At 43.9% G+C, this 26,525-nt stretch overlaps 2 protein-coding genes across 2 annotated transcripts in view; one reads left to right on the forward strand and one right to left on the reverse strand.

Moving 5' to 3' along the window:
* The window catches only part of LOC8025703 (choline transporter-like protein 4), a 647,806-nt gene that overhangs the window by 7,899 nt on the left and 613,382 nt on the right, over window positions 1-26,525 (forward strand). The gene's annotated exons all lie outside the window — the stretch shown is intronic.
* LOC121837122 overlaps window positions 1-26,525 on the reverse strand; it is a 44,080-nt gene that overhangs the window by 250 nt on the left and 17,305 nt on the right. Inside the window, exons 3-6 of the mRNA XM_042292601.1 lie at window positions 7,278-7,413; window positions 6,236-6,333; window positions 2,935-3,151; window positions 255-345 (exon numbers count right to left, since the gene is read on the reverse strand). Coding sequence (XP_042148535.1) covers window positions 266-345; window positions 2,935-3,151; window positions 6,236-6,333; window positions 7,278-7,413 — 531 coding nt within the window. The 3' untranslated portion in view covers window positions 255-265. The remainder of the gene's footprint in view (window positions 1-254; window positions 346-2,934; window positions 3,152-6,235; window positions 6,334-7,277; window positions 7,414-26,525) is intronic.

Here is a 26,525-nt window from a genome sequence, read left to right on the forward strand (position 1 = left end):
AGGATAAAACAACAAAAAAAAAGAATAGCAGCATTGCAGTAAATAGTATCGGGCAAATGGAAATAGAACAATGACTACATGCAAATATGAACCTGGGCATTTGTCATTCATAGGTTAGTAAAGCACGAACTGCATAATATTTTTATAAGCATGAATATAGTTCAGGTGTATACTCTGAAATCGCGGACTACATGGTGGTAGGCAATCTATAATCATAACTATTTGGGTGTCAAAGTGATCGTGAAAAGGCTTACCCAAGTTGGCGTTAGTGGCCCCTGGACAGGAAGGACGACAGACTTGCCTTCACTTGCTTCTCAACGTCGCCATACTCCCTGATCGTGTGAGCTGAAAGATCAAATTGATAATCTCGATTGATAGGGTACAACCGACAAATTCTTATTCTTCATTTCCTAACATCTAGTTCGCGTACCGTTTGAACAAGCAATAGTTGTCGCTCACGCAACATACGGGTCACTTGAATGTTAACAATGACCGTACTATTCCGATAATTAATCGGACAAAGTGGGGAGCACATATATGACGCGTCTCCATTCATGCTGACCCGGCGGGATCGGGAGCATGCGCTCGAACATAGGTTGACCTAGGGTGCCTTCATGTGCGCTTTGCTTAGGGTGGAGACATCTGGCCATTTTGTCCCACACTTTTTCTTTTTTGTTCAGAAGCGCGTGAAAGAGCATGACCCTGCACGGCGTTAGTTGCGCTGACTGTGCCATGGCGACATTTTGTTTTCTCTTTGTATTTTACCCGTGAGCGCGTGCTGTCGGCATCGGATACTACAAAGGGTGGCATTACCCTAAACAGGACGTTGAGGCACCCTAGGTTGACCTGTTCATAATCAAGTCAACCGAGCATACTTATACAGTTCCGAATGAAAGTTCCAAAACGGTAACACCACACATTTGGCTGGCATGATGTCCTGTATGTTCAACATCCAAGAATTATTGGTACCTTATAATTTTCCGGTCTTTTTTTTCCGTAGTTCACAACAATTCAATCTCTTTCCGCCAGCATTTCAGGAAAGTAGGCATTCAGGTTATCTCTGTTCATATGACTAGGTCAGTCTTTTTTCGAAAAAAAGTACAGTGGGGGAGAGTAGAAAAGAACGGAGCAGTTTTCAGATTAATTTTTTTGCAGTGTAACGGGCACATAGAAGCAAGTTTAATAGACACCACCGAGTTCGGGCGCCTTAAAAACAACCAAGTTAAATTAACTTGATGTCCGGGGAAAGAAGAGCCGGTTAATATTCACCAGCTCTCCCGCACCCTCACCATATTTTATTTAAAAACAATACTGGCATTATGTTGCTTGGCATGCTACTGAGTTATTGCCTGCCGCTGGCCGGGCTCCCTTTGAATTGAACAATACCGGCTGCCCGTGGACCAACGTCTGCAATAATAGTATGGGATCCACGAGGGTAAGCGGCTAACAGATGAAACGAACGCTTGTACTCAATTTCGCACTAGCTCTGCAGGGGGGGTGATTGTTGAGGACTTAAAATAATGCACAAGAAAAAAACTGCATTTTACTGCCGGTGGCAGAGTACGTAATTACGCACCGCAGTTCCGAGCATGTGGATCAAAAGCTCATGCTGTAGTGGCATGAGCTTTTGTATACACCTGTGTATACACCCGTGAATACACCCGTGTATACATTTCGATCTGTGGTCGTGTATCACTATTACGTCAAAAAGACCCCAGGCTATACGATCAGTTTCACCTTATGCGCTGAAACGCAGACGGCGCCACGACCCATTGGAGCCGCCGTCTGAGTGTCACTTGACTTTCGGGGGGGAGCAGCGACACCGGATGATCGTCATCCGCACACTGGTTTTTGAGCTTGCTCCCGGGTGGTCGTCGTTCGTATGTTTCGTTAAAATTAATATTTATCGCGATTGTCCTGCTCGTCGTCTGCCTCTACTGGCCGTTCTCGGCATTGTTGCGTTCGAGAAGCCACCCGGGAGCGAGCTTGCAAAGCAGTGAGCAAACGACGAACAGCCTCCCTGGCTTCCGCAGTGCTTTGGTTGCGCGTGCATGCACGTCATGCACGTTCACACTTGTATTAGCAAGTGCAGAAAGCTCACGCTGATGGCATAGGTTCCAGTTTTGGCTTAAGGGAGAACGGAGTACAATGAAAATACACAGCAACTGTTTTCGCTTGATTTTTAATATTTCGTCCGAGTTAAGTTCTAAAACAATATTAGACAGAACTTTTGGTGAAACGACGTTCGCGTGCCCAGTTTCTGCTATGTACGTTTGGAATTCAAATTTCGCAAGGCGTGCCAAATGTATTGTAAAATCCCACCTAACATCGAGAGCAAATCGGGTGAAAATACAGAGTGGGCTACCATTCGGCGTACAATCAAGAAAAGTTGTGAAAAAAATTTATTTTTAGGTCATGTCCCGTCTAAGCTTGTTACAATGGCGAGGGACAACGAAGCAAAGATGACTGTACTTCCTAGTCAGCAACGTTCGCTTACATCCCGCCAAAGCTAACTAGCCGCATTTACGCAGAGGCCATCATTGATCGCAACACTATTAAGCACTATTAAAATAGCACTATTAAGTGCTATTTTTCGGTGTTTCAACAAATATAGCAAATCGAGCCAAAAAAAAAGGGGTGGGCTATGTTTCGGAGGTGGGGGCATCTCTCGGGATTTTACGGTACTGGTCCTTACAATTTTACCCTTTATAATCACTGAGAAGGAGGGAAAGGGAAAGAGGAGGAGCTTCAGCTTTCCTGCCTCAAGTGTGAGCTTTTCACGTTCGACGATGCTTTGGAGTCTCGTGGACCTCCAGCGCGCGCTCGCGGCCGAAGCACAGCGGAAGGCACGGAGCGCATGCCGGAGGCCCGGGCCAAGACTCGCTCTACCGTTCTCGCTCTGTCAGGGGCTACAGTTCGATAATGAAGTCCTACCGATGATGGCGTTGAGACGAACGGGGTCCAAGGCCTCCTTGGCCGCGGCGTCTTTGTGGGCATTCGACTTTCTGCCAGTGAGGGACCTCCCTGTCAGCTCCTCGTCGCTAAACACCAAGCCGAGCAGTGCCCGTGCGAAGGAGCCTGCTCCTTTGTCCTTCTCCCTCGCCCGCACGAGGGCCGCCTCGTTGACGAGCACATTGTTCCCGATGTCAACCTTCCAAGAGCAAAGTAGCCAAGTATCAATCACTGCGTGTCAGGTCAGAACGCTAAAGCCCCAATCACACTGTTCCTACACCATACAATAGACAGTGTCCGCTGCGGGCAGACACGATGGCGGAGGTGTCGCCCCGAGCACATGTCCTGCATTGCTTCAATCTTGCCTGCAGATTGTTTGTGTATGATGTATTAGCAGTGAGGGGGGGCCTCGGCTTAGCCATGCAGGTACAGAGCGGAGTACGGCGCAAACCATGCGTTCCGCGTGGTTCCCAAGTGCTACAAATGCTACATTTGTAGCACGATTTGTAGCATCGGTGTCTGAAGCTACAAATCTGAGCCCGTGACCATTTCAACGCGGCCAGGACAGCGTTGTCAAGTGAACTAAAAAGAATCATCAGACCTGTGCTTCTGCACACATTTCTCGCGTTGTAGGGCACTAGCATTGGACGAACAGTAGGCTGTATAAACAGCCAAATTTGGGGTAATACTGAAGGTCAGAAATTGGTCACTTGTGTTGAAAGAAGGCTGTCGTGCAAACCAACTTTTTAGATTGAAAACCATCGAAGCTTCCGTTGTATACCGTCGTCGAGGCTGCAGCAATACCGGGGCATGGTTCTTGGCAGATTTTGCGCCGTTTTCACTTTTCAAAACTACGGTAATGATAAAATAAGTTCCTTGGTTAACAGCTTAGGATCACTTAACTAAGCTCATGCGCCATTATTACTGGGAACAAAACATATCACAAATAATTGAACAAGACAATGTGCATTGCATAATTCGTAAGGAACATCATTACTCGTCACATTCCTGTATATTTTCAAGGACCTTCTTACTTCATGCTAAACACTATAATAGCTATACAGGGTATTATAGCTAACCTGCGCCAAGACCTTAAACTTAGTGGACTGTGAACAATACCAACGCAGTATAATTTAGTCATTCACAGTCAAAAACGTGGTATACGTGCGATTGAAATCATATTACGGAGCTTTCGTAGATGGTTTTCGCCACCCCGCCACGCTCTCCGCGACCCGCTACGATACCCGGAACTCTACAGTCAAGGCCATTGGCGCGCAGGCGCAGTAACAGCTGTTTCGTTGCGGAGGGCTTAGCGGAGGGGGAAACGCGGTCCACGAAAACTCCTTAACGCCTCCTTAAAGCTGTATGCCCTACTTCAAAGCATATGGAATCTTGCATGTTACACAATTACATGAGTATAAATTAAGCTTAGAAATTTATAATGAGTACCATAATGAGAAACAGCTCTGCAACCCAAATGATCACGAAACCCCAATTCCATATGAACTATATATCTGATTGCAAGATTTTGGTCACGGACGAATTATGGTGAACTACAACTGATTTCTCTAATCGCTGACTTCTGGAATAAATCCCCCGTGATCCTAGATATTCTGCACAATTCCATTCCAATGGTACAATTTAAGAATGTAATAAACAGGCTTTTCTTCCAGGAAGACTAACGTCAGTCCATTTCATGTTTCTATTACAGTATAAATTATACAATTCTACCTAACCTGCCTGTTTATTTCCTCGATACATATATCTTTCTCGTGTCTTTAGACTGTTGTGTGCCTATGTTTTCTTCTGAATATTTGCCAGTTTATCATTGTTTTGTCTTACAGACTTTTTTTTTTATTTATGCAAAGTATTGATATCTTTTTGCCCATTCCTCTAATTATTTTTGTTACCTGAAATTTGCTAATAGCTTCTGCAAGAGTGCTGAAACGGTTGCATGGCCCCGTCAGGATTTAAATCCACATTTAGCCATGAATCCAGCAATTTAGCCAGCAATTAATCTTAATTAATTGGCTTAACTTTTAAAATATTGATTTGTGCGCAAACTCTCTAATGCGAAAGTAGTAGTGAGTTATGAAAAATATCCGATTGGGTCGTTCCATCAAAGTAGATTTTGTGTGTCTAATTTTTTTCTAGCATTATAGAAAAATCGCGCGAAGCTAAAGAAAAACAAGATAAAAGGCTTTTGGCGTCACTGTTAATTAAACTTCCGCTGTTGTTTCATACCCTGCATTTTTCACTTGGTTATACCTATATATACAGGGTGTTTTTTTTAAGCTTCACAGATTTGTTTAAAAAAAGCCGTGAAAGTTACACTTATGCCGCTTGTGGAAGTGAGTTATACGGCCAGGGGGACATATAGGGGGCTAATCACAACGATCAGTCGACTCATTAACTAAAGTTCGTTAATTAACTTTTTAATTAATGAAAATAGACATCTGGTTCCAATTAGAAACTTGCACAGCGTCATCGAAAACCACTAAATCAGTCATTTTCAGAAAGACTCTCGGCGCTGAGAAGCGTAGTATTGTACTAAAGTTACCACTCGTGGAGCAGGTACAAGGCTGGGGCTAGATAAGAGATGAAAAAATCGCGCGGGCGCCTTATCGCAACCGCTAGCTTTGTACCTGCTCCACGAGTGGTAACTTTAGTGCACTACTACGCTTCTCACGCGCTCGAAGTCTTTCTGAAAATGACTGATTTAGTGGTTTTCGATGATGCTGAGCAAGTTTCTAATTGGAACCATATGTATATTTTCATTATTAAAGAGTTAATTAACGAATTTTAGTTAATTAGTCGACTGATTGTTACGATTAACCCCCTATAATATGTCCCCCTGGCCGTATAACTCACCTCCATAAGCGGCATAAGTGTAACTTTCACAGCTTTTTTTTTAAAAATCTGTTAAGCTTAAAAAAAACACCCTGCATATATATATAATTGATAACTCGATAGATACTATCAGTTTAAAAAGAAGGAGGGGGTTTAAACAATAACATTCATAAAAAAAGAATGTTACTGTTTAAACCCCCCTCCTTCTTTTTAAACTGACATATCTGTCGAGTTTTGATAAGTACTTTATGAGAGGGGTGCCGAACTGGTTTATAAAATCTTTGTAAAATCCATTGCTAAATGAAAAGAAAAAGAGAAACATGCTTGCCTTCAAAGTGCTACACACCGTGAGAAGCAATCAAAAGCTACTTCTTTTGTGGTTCCCAGTCAAAGTATGTCAGATTCACAACATAGTGGTCAGTGGAAAACGTACCAGTGTCGCATGGCTCACTTTGGCTGGTGACTGACTGCATTCTATCTCCCGCAAGCGTTTCAGTCCTCTTCTAAGGTCTTTGGCCATGTCGCAGCAATCTGAGTGAGAGAGTCATATAGGCAGTCGTCCGAGATCAGGTACGGTTATTATGAATTATGCGCACAACACTCGGAGTGACGGGTACCTTTTTTGCTAGGCGCGTTATTCCAACTGCTACTACTGATTAAACATCCAGAGTGGACCCATAGGGCGGTTTCCGGAAAGCATACGAGCATGCTGTTGGAAACACCTCTTGCCATGTCGGCAGTGCTCTTTGGAAGAGCACTGGATGAAACATTATTCGCGAGGATGAATATTTCACTTGAACTCTGCACCATCATATGATGGAAAGCGTGTTTTTGTTACCTAGTAAGAGCGCATTCAACGATATCTTTCGTATACCTCATCTTTTCCTTTAAGCGCCGGAAGAAGACGCTGTTGCCAATTTACGTCTCTGCAAACTTTCGGTCAAATGAGAGAACATACAATCCACCATATAGCACCGCGTCTTGCAACGTTCGTAAAATATTTTACGACCTACAGTTGGTTAGCTAAAAGACTAGTTGCGAGAGATTTGTTGAAAATTTTATTATTATTATTATTATTATTATTATTATTATTATTACCACCGTAAAACGACTGATACCTCGTCGAATAACAGAACACAAGGTCCTTGCTAAATCCCCAACTTGGTGATTTTTTTCCGTAGAACTGTATCGTCCCAGGAATTTTGACATCAACAGCTTCGGAAGGTCACCCGAAACGGACCGACCAAAACTCTCTTTGGAGTTAAGAGATGGCTTGTGTTTGAATAAATTAGGGGCGTTTGTGTGAAAACGAACGAGGGGTATCTGGCAGGCCCCAGCAAACGACTGAGGATTAATTTCGACCACCTGACATTCATACAACCGTGCGCCATCTGCGCATCTTAGATTGCGGTCATTTCGGCCAGGATTCGAACCCCCCATCTGGGGGACCCGTAGGTTTCGTATGTATCACTTACCTAACATTTCCTCCGCTTTCTTCAGCCTCTCCTTCGACGACTGCAGCAGCTCCGTGAGCCTTTCGTTGTCTTCCTCGAGCCTCTGTTTTGCTTCCCGTAGTTCTCTAGCCTCCTCTTGGTGCTGGCAGCAAAGGGCCTGGACATTGTGGTCAAGCTTCTTTTTTAGAGCGCAGCTCTTAGGCGCCCATTTCCGACTTGAGCAGCGTTACCGTCGCCGTAACCGTGCAGTGTGTTTCGGCAACACCTTTACAATAATACTATTACCTTAATACAGTTAAGGTTCTAGTATAAATATGGTAAAGGCATTAAAATAACATTAGTATAAATAAACACATAAGCACAAACCACACACTTTCAATAATCGCAACAAACTTGTTATTCACCTTCCACTATAAACTAGATTACCACGCATATTTACAAATGTCGACGCAACAGCACAAGAATAACGACCAAGAACAAAATTCCATTCTATCACGAGATTTAAAAAAAAAAAAATCGACTCCAGCACTTTACTTTCGTCCTATGACCAAGAAAGCCCGTAAATAAGTTGTTTCTGACCTGTCGATCGTATCCATACGTCCCGCAATATCCGCCACGCAAGTTTTGAACACAAACCCCGAGAAGTCTCTCTCTGTCGAGAGAGAGGTCTATCGATAATCGACCAGTGTCATCGTTGACTAGTTGCCACACGTCACTCAAACCATAGCAGGACTTGTTCCGCGAATCCACGTAAATGCTGTACCCTGTTGGAAAATCTTGAGGACGGAAAGATGATGAAAAACAGCCTCATACAAGCGTAACCGTAATATGGGACATCCTATAGGGAGTATTCACTGGCGGCCATAGCTGTGTGCGCGGCTGCTGAGAACGTGCTGATGGCGAGCTTCCACGCTTCTTCCGCAACGTGCATTCTGCACCATCCAGGTTGCCGGTCTTGGCAGCCTATTAATGAGAGCTCATTCCGAGCATGCGCTCTACACATCGCCCTCAAATATGGCGCCCAGTGAATGCCCCCTACACCAGCGAAAAGGCGGCTCCAGCATAGTGGATTAACGCGGACGGAGCCATACAAGCCTGCCGTATTATGGGACATCATATAAGAGCGGAGTGGATTACAACGGAACAATGTAGGTGCACAGAACCATGCAGGCGGACAAAACCATACAAGCATAACGTATTATGGGGACATCCTATTCCAGCGAAAAGGCGATAACAGCATGGTGGAACCATATGGGTGAAAAGTTTTCTCCATATACCTGCTTCATACAAGAACCATACAAGTCAATTAGACCATGCATGCACATCAGAATATGAGACTAAGCACAGAAGTGAGTTGTATAGAAGTGTGTTTTCACAGGTGGTGAACCAGCAAGCAACCTTGTTCAAGGTCATCGTCAAACGCTGACAGTGTAAATGCAATGATTTGGTAGATTTTCTTACACAAATCTATCTGACGAGCTAGGTTTCCAACTTATTTTTAATTTCAGAGAAACTCCAGCTTTGTAACGCAGCTTTTTATTTTGTAAATTAAAGCACTATAAAGATGCATACAAGATCATAAACGCCGTTTGCTTCTTGACAACAAAAGGATTATGTATATATTATAAGAATCATGTGCAAGAACCCAGAAACAACAAAATTAGAAATATATGGCATGCATAAACACGCCGATTTTATGCTTCTTGGCATAGCGTGAAACTAGAATGATAAATATATTAAAAATACTATTCACTTCTTGCCAAGACAGCCTTAAAGGCCGACGACCAAACACGCGATTCTGCAAGGCAGAATATCCTCCTCACCCTAGGGGAGGAGGAAACAGGCAACGGCGGACAGCGTAGAAGGGGGGAGAGGAGGAAGCGGGGGAAAAGTGGAAAGCGCGAACTGGTCGTCGGTCTTTAAAAGACTAGACTTGCAAATGCTACAGAGCTTAAATGAACCTAACTGCTTTAAATAAATTACAAAACTTTTGCATGATGACATCAGTTTCCCACATAGGTGCAAAACTATGTGAAACTGCCATTCCAATTTGTTTAAAGCGGTTATATATCTTTCTGCCCTTGTACTATATTAAGAGCTTTGCCTCTTGTCATAAAAACCTAAAAGACGAGATTACAAATATATTAAAAATGTTTGCTTTTCTATAGTGACTTAAAAATATAGGAGACTAGAATTATAAATATATTCCAAACATTTGCTGCCTCTTGCTCAAACCGATTTTGCAGTTTTAGTGATAAAACATTATATTCAGTCTGAAGAACAAAACCAGCAAGCAACAAGAGTGAACGAGCGTCCCAAGCCACTTAAATATGGCGCCAAGATCCGCGCACTCAAAATTACATTTTTGAAATTTTTGGAAATTTGATATACCTTTACTAAGAAACTACTTATCTTAGTACACTAAAACTTTTACAGCTTATAGTAAAATATTTTGCCAACAGTTTGAACCTAAATGTCTTAAAAATTCACTACATTATAACGTAAAGAAAAAATTAAAATATAAAAGTTTCTCCATATAGCCTACAGTAATGGAAGTAGGATTTGAACCCCTTGTAGCAAGTTCTGTAGCATTCAAAATATTGGTACAGAGCAGCCGCTGACACTTTTAAGACAGATGTAAATAGGTGATTGCATATCTAAATGAGCTTGTCTGTGATAACGATACCCAGCTCCCCTTAGATAATGAAAAATATTACTTATCACATTTCGTGCTAAAAATAAATAGGATGCAAAAGGAACAGATAGCCTTCTTTTTAAATAAGGCTCTGGTCAGAGTGGGTCCATTTAAAACGGGAACTGAAAATGGTTGAAAAATAAATCGTAGCCCAACCCTTCAGTTGCGATAAAGCCTCTTTCCCATCCCCGTTCTACGCTCGGTAGTCTGATTGGCCTGTAAATATAATTTCTGCAAAATGCCAGCAAAAACCAGCATATCCGCTACTCCAATAAAAACGCGTCCGCGAAGTTTTATGAACCTGCCAAACTCAAAACTCTGATATCAAAAACTACAAAAACCACTGATAAATATTGTCAAAGCCTACACTTGTGACTCCAGCGGTTTTTTCATGGTCACTGAGTTGCCTCAAAATTGGCTCAACACGCTGATAGACATGGCTCTACGAGTTCCCCAAGTATTGTGTGAAAAGAAAAGAAATTCGCAAAGTTATTGAATTTTCGATTTTCGTTTTCATCACGTTTCTCAAACCGGGAGCCCCTACTGGCAACATTGAAGTGTGACGACAGAAATGGTACAAAGTGGGCAGTAAGCCATGTTCCCAACTGATTACAAGACGTTTGATGGTGGGAAAAGAATGTTTGGCAACTGATTCACTGAGAAGCACGCAAAAAACACTCGACATACTCTGTTTAAGACTACAGGCACGACCTGAAAGTCTGTACCATGTGCGACGTCACACCACATAAAAGCGCGTGAAAATTTGAATGCTGGGTTCGGCATCATCTGCATTTACGGTTTTCTCAATTGCTATTTTGAATTTCGAGAAAATAAATAGCATACCATGACGACTGAAGTGCGGGTAGTCGGAAAATGCTATTTGTTTAGGTGGCTCAAAAAACGGCCAAAGTACCCCTTTAAACGTGACACTGCTCTTCAGCGGCGTTGGAACTAGAGTTAAATCAAAGTTGGCTGCTTGTTCATTCGACAGCTGCACAAGAACCACCATATTTATTCAAATATAGAGCTGTGTTTTTCTAGGTTTTTTTTCTCCTTATCTTTTTTCTTGCTGTTTTTTTTTCAATTATTTTTAGAGATTAATCTGCTATGAAGACAAAGAAGGTCGATCTGTAATAATCCTGAGAATGAATTCCGTGCCTCTTGCACTAACCCTCCAACAGGTCAGTCGCTGCTTCTAGCACTCCAGTGCAAAGCGGTGAAGCCCGACGCATGCACGCTCGTGTGGGGCGAGATGTAGTGAAGGTTGACCGGAGTGGCGCAAGTGCCACGGTACTCTGCAGTCACCGCACAAAGGCATGTGGCAGACATGACAGTCCAGTGATTTCACCAAAAGCACAAGATCCTGGTTCTGTCTTATCACAGTGTACCACCATCCTACTCTTTTGCAAAGTTTTCTCGAGACTTGTAGTCTTGACCTCGCAGATCTCGTCTGCTAATTCAGACAATGTCGACTATCAACTGGCCAGCGCATCAACCAGCCAGAGTGATTGACGAACAATCCCTATACTTTGTTTCACCTGATGTCGACACTACAGCCAACTCTACGAGCCAATGGGACCAATCAAACGGCATAAAGGCACGACATCATGGCATTCATCTCCCTGTACGAGTTTTTTCATTGGCTAAACCAATCGGGTGCAGTGAATGCCCCGTAACTCGCACATGTGTGTTCGAGCTTGTATGCATTCAAGCTTTCGATTGTGCTCAGACCACCGTGAAATATATTCTTACCATTTTTTTCCTTTTTTTCGTCTACTTTTTTAAATATTAGGTCTGACCAATATTAAATTACTTTAATATTTTGCTTTAAGCCCATCCTGGCGCAGTTATGAAGCAATTTTGAGCGAAAATGACGCTTTGGCACGAGATATAGCTGACTTTCGTTCGTGGCGCAATTTGGCACAAATGGCGCAGCACTTGCATCACTGGGCTTATGACTAGAAAGAACAATATTTCTTTCTTGCATGCTACATGTTCAAATTAATTTTCTTTTCGGTTCAGTTCAGAGCCAGTAACATGCAGAAGATATATGCCAAATTAAATGAGCATCCTATTTTTTATTTTTTTTTAAAAGGTACAATAAAAACTGGAACTCAGCTTAAGATGTGACACTTCGTTACTAAAAATATAAAAAACTCTTTCGTAAAAAAGTAACAGAAAGTTAATCCCAAAAGTGTATCCATTCACTAGATAAAATTTCGCAATAAAACATGCAGTAGTCCTTGAGATACAAAATTAAAACGAAGATGACTTGTTTACCCTACCATCCCCACTTAAAAGTGCAGCTATACCCTGTGTCACTAGTTGTATGCAGTGCAGGTGCGAAGGCAACGCCAGAAGAGAGAAAGGCTGAACACTAGGAAGGTGGGACCGGAGAGGAGGGCGACGGAGGATGAGGGGACAAAGGGACAGCACTAGGCATGTTAGAGAAAAGAGTATTCTCTCCTCCTAGCCAGCTTCCTAGTGCTTGCCCTTTCTCCCCTCGCTTGGCGTTGCCTTCGCCTGTACTGCACGCAACTAGTGACATGGAGTATAGAATCTGCTGCTGCTGCTCAGTGGCGCTTTCTGTTCTCGTCTCCCAGCAACCTCCGCATGTGTGTGTTGAGCTGACGAAGCCTCAGGGCGGCCGACACAACTGGTGACGGGTTCTTCTTGATGTACGTCGCAAGGGCACCTGGAATATAATGTAATATTAAGTAGGTGATTGTACCAGTGGATGCAATACCTTGCACAACATTCGAGAGAATTAAGAAAAAAAAAAAAAGTAAGGAAGAACAGAACACAGGTAAGAACTGGAACAGCTTCTTGAAAAAGAGGTCACTGCTACATTGATGCTGTCTTCACTGGGTGTTTGGGGGACTCGGGGGACATTAGATGGGTAGATAACCACAACAATATTTTGATTATTAACCTAAATTTGTTCATTAGCTTTTTAATTGGCAGTCTCATGGGCCACGTCGTAATTGCAGTTTTGAGGCAGCTAAAATTAGAGCCTAACCTAACCTAAAAACAATTTGCAAAATGGGACGGGACTTAAAGCAAGAGTGGATAGAACATCGGAAGTTACAAACTGATCAGTGCATAAAAAAGCAATGCAGCCATTTCACGTAGGTCATCACTATCTGGACAGTGTAGTTGATGGATGGGTTGCTGTCACACCTCCAAGGCAATGTGATGATGGCCCAAAACGGCTACATCACTCCACACTTCGTCTGCTCCCACCATGTGGTTCTTGAATCGGGCAAAAAAACGCAAAACTTGATCAATAAATATCTCAAAGCCCCGTGCTTTTTGGAAATTTTTAAAATAGTAATTTTTCAAAAGTCAGTCTGGCAACCGGGAGTGGAAGTGCTTAAAGCAGAAATGTTGCCATTTTTCGGGCATTGTGTTTGTGATCGCGTCGAGGCTGTCGAGCTGCCGAGACCTTCCAGTGTGTGATCCGAGTCAGTCACGCGCTCAAAGACCGGAATGTCCAATGAAAATATGCAGTGGTCTAGGGACGTGCCAATACTTCAAGAGGCTGTGCTTTGAAACACAGCCAGACGGGCTGGATTCAGAAAGCAGCCATAAGCTGCTCTACAAATTCTACACCTATTTACTGTCGCTACGAGTGGCTGCGTCACATGCAGCTTGCTTCCGTGTGCACTTCTCATACTGCAAAGGCTGCGGAAGGGGACGCGACGACATGCAGTCATCAGAAACGCAGCTCGTCATTTAGCCTACAAACGATAATGCAGACACCTCAAAAGCTAGTCGTACAGGCAGTTGCTAGAGGTTACCAGCTTAGGTATTGGCTATCGTCAATGTTGATAATTACTCCATACTTTGCGTAGCTGCATTACCTTTCCCGTACACTATACGCATGCGTTGCACCGGAATCACCGAAACGGAGACGCCATTTTTAACGCGATGATCCGGTCAAACTGAACCGAAACGTGATGTATATTAAGTATGTCCCCCATGGAAACTTTGGAAGTGAGTGACATTGTCTTAATTAAGCAAAAAAAAAAAAATTTTTTTTTTTTTTTTTTTTAATTTTGATTAGTTATTTGCATTAGTAGGCACCTTCCATTGGTGTCAAAATGGCTTTTACATTGCTCTCACACGGGCACGTACGGGAGAGGGATCAAACAATGGCGAAGGCGCAGTTCGTGCATCCAGCAGTAGATGGCGCCGGCTTTTAGAAAGGTCTATCAAGTTAGGCTCTCACAGAGGCTGCCTTTAAAACTGCAATTGCAACAAGGCTTACAAGACCACTAATTAAAAAGTTAAGAAACAGATTTTGGTTAAATAGTCAAAATATTGCCAACGAGACACACTCGTTGACACGGGATCCTCAAATAAAACGTGTCGACGATTCTGTCTTTTGTCGAGAACTGAAAACAGCGAAGATTAGATGGGCCTACTGCCAAAGCGAGTCGATCAATGATTCAAAATCGATGCATGAGCATGTTTTAACTTTCAGCAACAGAAATTGAAGGTTTCTTTCCAGCTCATTATGTACTAATTTTGAAAATAAGAACACTCTAGTCACACAATGACGGTCAACATAAATTCACAGCTCTCTGGTATCACGCAAGAGACTGCGATTCAGGAAAACCAAAGAAACAAACTTTTCGACAATATCCAGGCGCTCCCGGCGGTGGAAATGAGCCTTCAACTAAGTACTGTATTTGATAAAATCGAGTCAGTGTCACCACTTTAAAATATCAATATTAAGATAAACTCAGTTACAAAAAGTTACAAGGTGAAACACCAATTATTACGAGAAAACTTACATGCACCTTGCGAGCCAACCCCATGTTCATCGACGGTGCAGTGTAAGTTCGGTGCACGCTCCATTCACAAAATGTTTCTAGCACAGAGGATGGTGTTGGGGCAATGCCTTTTCGGTTTACGGATGCAACCCACTGCCGCCGGAGATCGGGATCATGTGGAAAGTGATGGAGCTTAAAGACACTGCAGCCGCACTCGCATTGCCGGATTCCGTGCAAGCTACATAGGTCCTCGGACAGTATTCAACGCTCTCCGTCGTTACTTGTGCACCCTATAACCGAGCAATGGTGGCCCAATGACCGGAGGACTGTCTTCATTCAAGCCCGTGGCTCTTCTTTTAAGTCGGGGAGTTTAAATCTGAGAAGAAAGCGCGAACTAAGTTCATGAAATGCATACGCCCAACACCAGCGAAGACTCTCATGCGGGACTTCCCCTCTTTCAAACACACCAGCAAGGGGGAAAGCGTCGGTAACTCTTTCCCCTCTTCTTTTTGTCTCAAAATGACGCTATCCACCATAAAACGGTCTATACATGTGAGCATGATGCTAGCTCATTTGATAATGAAGCATCAGAAACCCCTAAAAATGGGGGCATGGGATTTTGTGATTGTGATGTTTGATATCATGCCATATAACTACATTAATGACTTCACTGTCGGGGGGAAAACGGTGGCCGAGTGGCCTAACGCGTCTCAGCTCGGAGCACCTGGACCGAAAACTCACGATGTAGAACTCGGGGATCCTGGGTTCGATTGTACTGGCACGCGTGCGTGTAATCACTACTGTGTGATGCACGTTAAAGACCTCAGGCTAGCAGTCATACTGCACTGGTTCAATGGCTCGTTTACAGCAGAAAACTTGGCGCCAATCTGAGGCAGACTGACCTTTCGCTGTCTCAAAGCACTCAACACAATTTGCCTTTTATTTACTTTACTGTCGAAGCCTGTAGAGAAAGGTCACTGCATTTGCATTTCGTGAACGATGCCTCAAAGTTAATTGAACTTTGAGTAAAAATTACTGTTTTTCGCGCGGTTTATGGACATGTGGACGGAAAGGAGCCCCTTCAGCTAACCAGAGCTGCCACGAAAAGTTTTTTTTTTTTTTTTTGCATATATGAAAAGGTATTACATCTTTTGGCTCTCACAGTTACTTTGCAAAGTGGCACACATAATCACATCTAAAAAAAAAAAAAAAAAATTAACCTCAACCCAGAGCTTTCAAAGGAAAGCTCAACAGCTGGGAGTTCAGATTTTTCCACGCAGTAGCGGTGCGGCCCACATTAGAGTGGAACCTCAATTATACATCCCTGGTTTATGCAACGTCCCGTATTTCACGATGAATTAATGCGGTCCTGGCTAGCTCCTTATAAAAACAATGTCTATATTACACGTCGAGAGATTCACCTGTCCTTGTTCATATGATGACCTGCGGGAAAACACTGAGAACCAAACAATGCAGGCGTACACAGGCACGCACATCTCCAAGGCAGCAGCAGCAAAACGTTCCAGAGATTCATCCCATCGTTAGATCGGTACGTCCTATGATCTCCCCTTGCGCCACCGTTCCTCTCTTTCCACTTTGATTCCCCTTTCTGTCTTTCTTGTTCTATGAACCAATGACAATGTTTAGTTTCCTGCCAACTCGTGCTCTGCTATTACCCATATTCTCTCCGTGCCCCTGCTATTGATCTGCCGCGCTCGCTCCTGTCTTTGCGAAAGTCAACAAGCTGAATGCTCGTAAATTTCTGGTTGTTCAGTTCCACACGCTTGCAGCATGTGCCGGCACACTGCGGCGCACGAAGATGTGTAGGAAACAGACCGCCCTGACGCTCGAAGAAATACTTTGAATTGTCGAAAAGGCAGCAAAACAAAGGAAGAGACTAATGTTTTTAAACAAAGGTAAAAGAATGCTTACTTACAGCGAACATATTTGAGTTTTTGAGGACTCAGGGCTCGCCTTCCCAATGCGCCACTTTTCAAAAAACGACGGCAGGGGGTTCCTGTGAGGCTTCTGTTCCTCAGGTCATCCGGCCATAGCTTTCTGCTGATGTCCCGAACAAAGATGGAGTCTGTGCTTGCATCCATCAACGCTTCCATGTCACCGGGCTCAAGAAATGGCTGAAAGTAGAAATGGAATGCTTGTGATTCTATGCTTAGACCTGACATATACACAGAAAGGTAGGAAGAGCCCTTAAATTTCTACTTTCTCCCATAAAGTATGAGGCCTGTTTTCTTTTCTGAGGAGAGAAACTCCCTCATTAGCTTTTTTGGAAATAGGAGCAGAGCTAGAAGGAATGGGGAAAACGATACTGAGGAAAAGGTGGCAGATTGACCAAGTTGGTGATGCATCGTATAAGCCTACAGTGCACAAGGAATGAACACATAAAAAGATAAGAAAACAAAATGACAAGGATGGTGCTCTCTGTCTGTGTACTTGTTTTGTTTTTGTGCTGTAGGCTTATATACTGAGGAAAGATTTTCTGCTAAGCAGAAAGTGACCTTGCATGTGTATGACGATAGAACTATCTCCTGTAGGGTGGTGATTTGGGCCAGTTGGTAACAGTTAAGCATGATGAAAAACAGCCTCAGATAAACAGGGTTGAAGAACGGGTAAAGAATACAATAGGACAACGGCTGACTCGCAACGGAAGTTTATTGAAAGAAAAGTGAACCAAAGTTTATTGAAAGAAAAGTGAACCAAAAAAGAACCAAAAAAAAGAACCAAAGGTTCACTTTGGGTTTACTTTTCTTTCAATAAACTTCAGTTGCGAGTCAGCCGTTGTCCTGTCGTATTCTTTACCCGTTCTTCGTCCCTGTTTATCTGAGGCTGTTTTTCATCATGTTTAACCATCTCACACAAGCAATTAAAATTCTTATTAAATAGTAGTTACCATGTTTTATTAAGCATTATTTAAAAGAACTTAAAATTAAGGGCCAGCCTACTATCATAGGGTCGACATGTGGGAATGAGCAAAATTTCAGTCCATCAAGTTAAAGGAGGGCATACGCCACTCCTTCAAGGAAGCCAGCGTGAAGGGATGAAGCTTGACATGCAAAGCTTCTACTTGCATTGCAGCATAGGTGGAAGCCACATAGAGATATGTAGTTGGCAGTTTTGGAGGTTTGCATGATGTTAATAAAAAGTGAATTTAATATGATGTGATTAGAGACTATGAAATTATGTTCATACAAAATTTCCTTTCCTTCCACTATTTTAATCAAGGCCTAGCTATATTCAAATATTGCTTTTAGCACAGAACATGTTACATATAGACCTTTCCAGCGGCAGTCTCGAACGAAGCGATTTCCAGCGCGCGTCCCTGGTTTTGAGAGTGTATGTCAGTGTTGCCCAACTGCGCTGAGCTGTGGGTTTTCTCGTCAGTAGGCTGTGGAAGCGTGCGTAGGAGCAGTTTTGAACGCTGGTGGCAGCAAAATCACCTTGCTTTATTTTTTGTTTTGTGTTCTATGGCGAAGAGAATTTCTCGAAGTTTTTAAGAAAGCATTGAACTATTTTTGGGAACAAAAACAAACAAATGAAAGCTATTTTTGGTGAGTCCGTGCGCGACAGAACAAATGCTACTGGAATGTTTGTTTCATTTTATGCGGATCTTTTTGACGGCACCATACACCTAACTTATTGGACCACACCAGAGGATAACCGAACTGCATGGGTATTGCCCGCTCACTATATGAAATTCAACGAGTCTCATCAATCGAAGAACATATATTGTACGTACCCCACGGTGCCGCGTTATCCGAACAGGATTTGAGAAAGGTCTCAAGTAACACAGCATATCCAATATACAGTGTCGACGACAGTCACTTCACGACGATCGGACGGAATCCGGCTTGTCTTGGAGTATGTTTTGAAGAGTGCTGTTTTTTTACACAGCACTGAAGCAAATGAACGAACGTGTCTATTCCTTCCCCACACCCCGGTCCCGACCCTATCAGCTATTTTCGCGAAGACCCAGAACATAGCCGGGAAGGCTTTTCGGAGATTATCTCAACGGAAATAATCCTCGAAGAACGTCGAACGGCCCGCGTCGCGGGCTGCTTGACGTTCGCTCTCTTCGCTCGCTCTCTTCGTTCGTCTCCTGCGAAGGTCGAGCAGGCTACGGGCCTTGGTATTCCCTGGTTCTCACAGTGGAAGGTTACAAAAACATGCAAGCATCCTGAACAGGCAAATAGAGTAAACACTTTCAAAGAAAGCCGGCGAACTTCGAACACACAATGCAGGTGGGGAGTCGCGCTGACCGGGTTTCCACAGCTCAGGCGAGTGGCAGAAATTTTTGGCTGATAGGGGTCGCTCGAGTCGCAAAATGGCGGCGGCCAGCGAGCTGTTTTTGCAAAGGTCTATAGGGTTCTGCATTTTTGGATAAATCTGATAAAATGCAAAAATCAATCGGCAGTAAAGATTTTGCCAAATCAGATTTATCCGAGTTGGCAAACCCCAAATTTTGGAACTGCCCGTTATTATGACCCTGACCGGTCTTTGCATTTTCCTGCAAAATTCTAACAAGTTTTGCATTTGTCATTTATTTAGTGAGAACTTCCGTTTGAAGACATGACTAAAAATGTTATCTCATTATGACAAAAATGAGGTAGCCTCTCCCTGACTGTAGTTGAATACGTCTCACATATAATAAATTTGCAAACTGCCCTTTCCACCTTTTAATTGCATCGCCAAAATAGCCGAAAAGCTCCGAATTTTGTGAAACCACAAATGAAACCCCCGAACTGATGATCACAAATAAACTCCTAACAAAACTCCACTCTGATTTTACTCAAAATTAAAAACCCCATAAACAAAAAACCCTAGTTATATGCTAGCACCAAGCACTTCCTCTAATGCAATTATTGGTAAATGTATATATATATGTATATATATATAAGGAAGCGTGGAAGGGTTTGGATGTAAAAGCTACCTCACTGCAGTGGGCAGTCTGTCTTCTAAAACGCCTGTGCTAATCTGCTCTGAAAGAGTTTGAAATCTGTCAGAAGGCAGGGAGCCCCAGAGCGCTTGCATCAAATCTTGCATCAGACATTATCCAAATGCTAATATCTGAACAGGCTGGTTCAGCCATTAGCGTTTGGCTGCGCTGTGTCCACTTGCAACGAGATGTGATTACAAGTTGCCATGGCCACCCTTCAAACAAGACAATGGGGAGGATATCTCGGATATTGCGACGTGATGCAATGCAGTAAGTCGATGCAGATGTCTGGAGATAGAAAAAAAAGAGGTTGAAGCTGTTGCTGCCCTATTCCACATAGGCACCCCTAGAAGAAAGGGTCAAGTCAACCTTGAAATGTTGCGAACCTCCTTTAAGTGTTTTTCGGTTGTAGTTTTTCTTTTCCTCCAACTGAAACCAACATTCTTTTGCAACGTCACCCTTGATGCACTTCTTTTTTCGGAGGCCCATAAGATGAGAACGCAGATAGTTAGGCTCAGTTTCTCTCCTTCATATGCAAGCGCAAAAATAGGTGTCCTAAAATTGAATAAAACATTGAGCGGTGTGCTAGTACCCCAAAAAGTTTGAAAAAAAAACATTTTCCTAAAAAAAAAGGTTTTTTTTAAGGCAGTTTTTTTAGTTTTTTGCAAACAAGACCAGCTCCTCATGGGAGCCAGCCAGGGTGTTACTCAAAAGTGCATAACAGAAGAACAGGTCCCCCACATTAAAACATTTTACAACATTCAGTTCCAATTAAATTATTTTCTTTTCGCCAAGAAATGGCAACGCAGATTTGGTGCAATGCCATTTGTTGACATCGCACTAGAAGCCGAGAAATGGCTCAGCACGTTTTCAGAATGTTGACATTTCAGATATTGTGTGCCATCGATAATCGCTGCACTACTTACCCTTACATTAGCTGTCAGACATTCAGTTATAAGTGCAACACTTCCAAGTCCCCATCTTACCGACAGGTAAGCAGTTTGAGAGCAGCCGTTTGTCACACACAGTTCTTTGCCTGGCCACTGCACAGAACTACAGTCGGCAAAAAGTCAAGAACGAAGGGCGAGGGAAATTAAGGGTTGGGAGGAAGAAGGTGGCAGAAGGCTGGAGAGAGGGGGATGCTTCCTCTTCTGCAGCCTTTTTTTTTTCTCGCCCTTCGTTCTTGAACTGTCATCAACTATAGGCATACACAAAAATTATTTCACCTGAACTTCAGCAGCATTGCCAGGAAGCTCTACAGGCTCTTCCTGGGCTGGCAGTGCAGCTGGCACTTGCTCTTGTACTTCAATTTGGGGTGGTGCCAAAACTGGCGGTTCCAGAAACGGTGGTGCTGGGGCTTGTGGAGCCGGGACTGGCGGTGCCAGGGCTTGCGGTACTGGTTCTTGTTGTGCCGAAGCTGGTTGTGGGGGGACTAGCTGTGGCAGAACTGGCTGCGGCAGGAGTGGCCGTGGCAGGACTGGCTGTGCGAGGTGTGGTGGTACCAATACTGATGGTGTTGGGCTGGCAGAGTCACCTGCTCGATTTCAAACTTGCAATTAGATCCCCAGTTAAACTTGTGCCCCATAAAGTATCTATGAGAAGTCTACCATGCTGAACCTTTTTATAAAGATCCCACTTACTAGCCTCAACAAACGAGGAAGAGGAAGCCTGGGGAATAATCTCCACTCCAGACAGCACGGCTGGGTGGGCAACCAGCAGGTCTGCAAATGTAATTCCTCTCTACATTACCAAGCAAGACACAAAAAAAATCTCAGTAGGCAGGGGCTACTTGCAAACCAAGGTGATGCATGTACGGATCACCAGCCATTGGCGGCTGTGAGCCATATACAAAAAGAGGCTGCTCAAAAATGTTGCAATGCAAACACCCCAAGTTTCATATTAAGGAACCTGAGTCCATAAAGGCACACAAATATCATACATAACCTTTTACAGTAACAGCTGCATTATGTAAGTTTTGTGGGGTGTGCAATGGTCGTCTGCCGTCGAGCGTAACCGATGTCAACCGCGCACGCATAGGCTTTCTGCAAGGTGCACGGGAGACCTTTGTGCGAGGAGGAAAGGTTTCAGTGTTGACCCTCACTTTGTTTGTCGTCTGCCCGATTTTACCTTTCTAGGCATTTCGAGTTGAGGGCTCCAAAAGCCAGTGTGGCTCGCGACAACCGTCCAGAGGACGCCTATTTACTGCAGACCAACAGCAAAGAGGGACCTGTCCCGCACTCATTGAAGTACCACTGCAATTACAACAAAACCTGCATTAAGGACGTTTTGTGGGGCTTGCAATGTTGCAATGCGTCGCGCATTATCAATCTCCGCCGTGAAAGCAGACAGCATGGCTGAATGTCGATGCCGTAGATCACCCTCCTCGCCGGTACAAACCTATAAAGGCTACTATGAGTGTCCCGCAGTGGTACTAGTATTATCAACCTTGTTTTAGCAAAGGATATTACGACGTTCATCGAGTGTCGTTGCCAACCTACTGCAGCAATCACTGAGCACTTGTGGCAGTCGTTAATGCCACTCACCACAGCAACAACAAGACCGCTTGCCTAGCGACTGGGTGTCTCATCCTCACTGCAGTATGGGATGCCCCTTACTATCGCTGCAAAAGGACAGCCTCCATCCTTTCTGTCACGGTGTGTGTCAACACAATGTTGCCCCCCCACTAATATAAAATAAAGCGGTAGCGCATCATTGTCGCCAGACTATGCTCATGGTATGAATATGTCTGTAGGGAAGCTTGCTTCTGATCTGCAGCACGTGGTGTCTTCTGTTAGGATTTTTTTGCACTAAGAAAAAATATGTTGTATTTTCCCACCAAGGGGAGTACTTTTGTTTTTATTTTATATCCCGCCCAGTTTGTGCGGCAGACGTGCGGGAGGCTTTGTTCTCTCTTCGCATTTAACCCAGACCCAAAGTCTGCATGTCCATCGATAAATGTAACTTTGTGTTTGTCGGGCATCTAGCCTTTCTGATCTCACAGAAAGCTATAGGCTATCGAGTTACAAGCATAGTATGATTGAATGAATGAACCAACTAATGGATGCCCGAAGGAATGAAAATGGCATACGACATACATATCTTCATACAAAGTGGCATTATATCTACAGCGAGACTTCTTGTCGTGCGTTTCCCATATTTTTGCCACATTACATTTTTTGTAAGGGTAAGATACAGGAAGAGGTGATAGAGCTGTTCTTTAACCTCCCTGATAAGTGCAGCGATTCCGTAGCCGAACAAGACTGCGACGCTGAGGGTGAATTTGAGAATCTAGAAGAAACAGTCCTTTCAACTGAAGCACAAGCACTGGAAAATGAAGCAGTGCAGCCTAGCATCAGTGAGGCACGTTTCGAGTTTGACAAAGAAACAAACGACCAGGATGAACTCCACTACGACAGTGACACTGACACGGAAGAGGTGACCGTCGATTGGAGCTACGATTCGAGTGCATTCGCCGGCAGGACACCTATTTTTGATGTGGAGCCATCCGTGAAGGCCAATAGTACATCAGCTGATTCAGAGTTGGTGTGTTTCGAAGAGATTTTCAACGATGGGATTGTCAACAACATTGTCAAACAGACGAATCTCTATGCGTCACAAGACCGTGTGAAGCGCTGCAACGGCAGAAAAGTAAACTCCGCCTCCACAAACTAGGAACCACTGACTCAAACAGAGCTCAGGGCCTTAATCGGATGTTTGATCTTTATGGGTATTCATCAGCTCTCTCACTCCTCAAACTACTGGATTTCCGACCCAGCTCTCGACGTAAAGGCAGTCTAAGATGTCTTTCCTGCAAAGAGATTTAAGTAGATTGTCGAAAATCTGCATGTCAACGACAACGCATCTGCGAAGTCTCGTAGAGAATGAGGCTATGACAAGCTCCAGAAAGTGAGAGCCCTGCTTGATGAAATCAACAGATCATGTAGCAGGGCCTACAACCCATCATCGAAGCTTTCTGCTGGCAAGAGCATGATACCATTCAAAGGCAGATTGAGCTTGAAGCAGTACATGCCGATGAAACTTGTGAAAAGAGGGTACAAAGCCTGGTTCCTGGCAGACTCTACAACGGGTTTCGTATTGAAATTCCGCATCTACACAAGAAAGGTCGAAACTTCTACTTCCCTCGAGCTCGGTGAAAGGGCTGTGCTCGAACTTTGCTTTGTCATAAGTCACACCTCAAGCCTTGTGGCTTTTGACAATTTGTTTACGTCAATCACGCTCATGGAGGCCCTTGATTGCTGACGTAATTTTTGTGCGTGGCACAGTCAGACCAAACGGGAAGGGACTTCCACAATGGTTAGGGAAGAAGGAGGCTATGGACCAAGGTTCTTCGAAGTTCGCAATAAAGGGCAATGTTGCCGCAACGAAGTGGATGGACAACAAAGCAGTGACTATGCTTTCTACCGCACACGACCCAATCAATATGTCAGCTGTCTCAAGAACGCAGAAAGGTGGGACGAAGAGGACTGTCACCTGCCCCGAGGTTGTTGCGACCTACAACCCAAGAATGAAAGGCCGACGCCTTTCATTCTTGGTCATTCGACCAGCTGCGGGAGAGGTACGCCATCGGACGCCGGGCACTCAAATAGTGGCACAGGGTTTTTTTATTTCTTTGTGGACCTTTAAATTGTGAATGCCTTCATTTTGTACAACACATTGTGGTTGCAGAAGAAAGATCAGCTCTCTTTTATAACTGAAGCTTGCAAGGCAGCTAACCTCTGGACACACGTCGTGCAAAAAGAGACGGAGGACACCGTCATTCCTTTTTAAGGACATGGGTGCGCCCGAAAAGGTGAGGTTGACCTGAGTGTGACAGTACTTTCCAATCGAAAACTCCAACTACCGTCAATGCAGGAACTGAAGCACCAAGCAGCATAATAAAAGAACCAGGTACACATGCACTGCATGTTCTGTACCCCTCTGCACAGAGCCATGCTTGCAAAAACTTCACGGAAAGTAGCCCACATATGGGGCAGTGGGAAGTATGCTTATCATTCACGTAGAAAGAACTACGCTTGTGATAAAAATAGACGTTCTGCTGAGTTACGCTACTCTATCAATGGTATGTGTAAATTAAAAAAAGGGCTCCTAAAGGAAAGAGGCATACCGATCTTGTCCAGGAGAGCTCCTAGCAGCCTCCTTGTCAGCTGCCGCTCGGCCAGGACCTCCGCCTGCAATACCACGAGCTGTGCCCGCAAGGCCGCATTTTCCTCCTCCAGCTGGCTCTGAAGAGGGAGAATCCTCTCCTCAGGCTTTGCTGGCTGTGGCCCATTTTCCTTGCCACTGTTAAGAACCTTGGGACCATCTCTCTTCTGCTCTTTTGGTACCTGTATGTTAGGCCACAATAGTGTGAGCAAGAACTGAAATGAGGGCTTATGTGAATTAAATGTTTTGGAGCTCCTTTTTTCAGCTGCATAGATCAAATCAATAAACGTTACAAGAATGATTGTGACTTACTTTGTGCAGGACAGGATGGCCCCTGACATTAGTGTAATGAAAAGCTATTGAATATGCGTAAATAGCATCCTTACGACACCTAACAGAAAAGAGATGCCTGTGCACTCGACAAAGTGTGAGTGCCCGGTCAAAGCAATCCACGTGCCAATGACATAGAGGAGCTTAGAACAATCAACCGGCTGCTGAAAGTGACTTTCCCTGGCTTCCGCAATATTGTACACCATTTTCTTGGCTACTCATCATGTACCCTCATCAATTGCATGACGACAACAGCGGAAAGATACCAGCGCCCGGTACTTCCAAGGCTTAGGCACTGGTCACTGCCATCTTTTGTTGTGCATACATATTTGGTAAGGTCTCATGAAAAGTAGGCAAGATAATGCAAAAAATGGCTTGGGGAGAAGGGGGGGGGGGGGGGGGCTTATTTCCAGCTGATGAATGAAATTCTGGTTTACGATTCTTACGCACCTCTACAATCTTGGTGTGTGCGCTCTCCACTTCTAAGATGCCACAAACATGTAAAGGAAATCCAGGCCCTAAAACCTCACTTTACATGCATGCTTGGAGACCATGAAAACTACCGGTCAAGTGACATGGCAATACATATGGCAAGACTGAGGCACAACATTTTTGAAGGGGCTGAGGAGCTGTCCAAGATTGTCTATTTATGGTTTTAACTCGATCTATATTAGAGCACGAGAAGTCATCACTCATGATCAGCTGATGGGCGCCGTTCAACCACGTTCGGCCAGGCTCGGGTGGGGCCATCTGAAGGTCTGAGGTATCACAACCTTTTATCACATTTTCAATAGTCAAATAGGCTACACACCATTGTAATTTTTTCTCTTTCTTTTTTTGTTTGATGCTTTGAAGCACCTAAATTGAGTTTTAGCCATAAATAGACCGTCTTACACAGCGCTTTGAACCGTCGTTGAGTCTACGACAGCTATAAGCCCCGCTGTGATTGAATTGTACTGAACTGAGATGGTGCTACACGACTCTCTAGAACCCAGTTGAAGCTAAAACGAAACTAGTTCTTGTGCCACGTGATCAGTCTAATTATTAAAGTACTCAGAGACACACCTTTCATTTATATAAAGTATATCGTACAATTTGTTCAATACCTTGTTGCTTTTAGCAGCGTTTACACAAGTACCAAAGCAGATTCAGGGCTAGGTTGCGCATATTTTAGGGTAGGTGGTGCAAGCTACCGCCCGCTATGATGGGTGCAGCCATTACTATTTGTCCATTTATACAGCTGGTCCCTCCGCCATCTTCTCGTTTGGTCGCTTGCTGGCTAGCCATGATTGTTTTTGGCAGCAGCTGAGACACGTAAACCTCTTCCTTCCTGGAATATCTGCTGCTACGAT

This window comes from Ixodes scapularis, unplaced genomic scaffold, assembly GCF_016920785.2.
Source record: "Ixodes scapularis isolate PalLabHiFi unplaced genomic scaffold, ASM1692078v2 PGA_scaffold3__209_contigs__length_174095766, whole genome shotgun sequence".
In the NCBI taxonomy this organism is placed as follows: Eukaryota; Metazoa; Arthropoda; class Arachnida; order Ixodida; family Ixodidae; genus Ixodes; species Ixodes scapularis.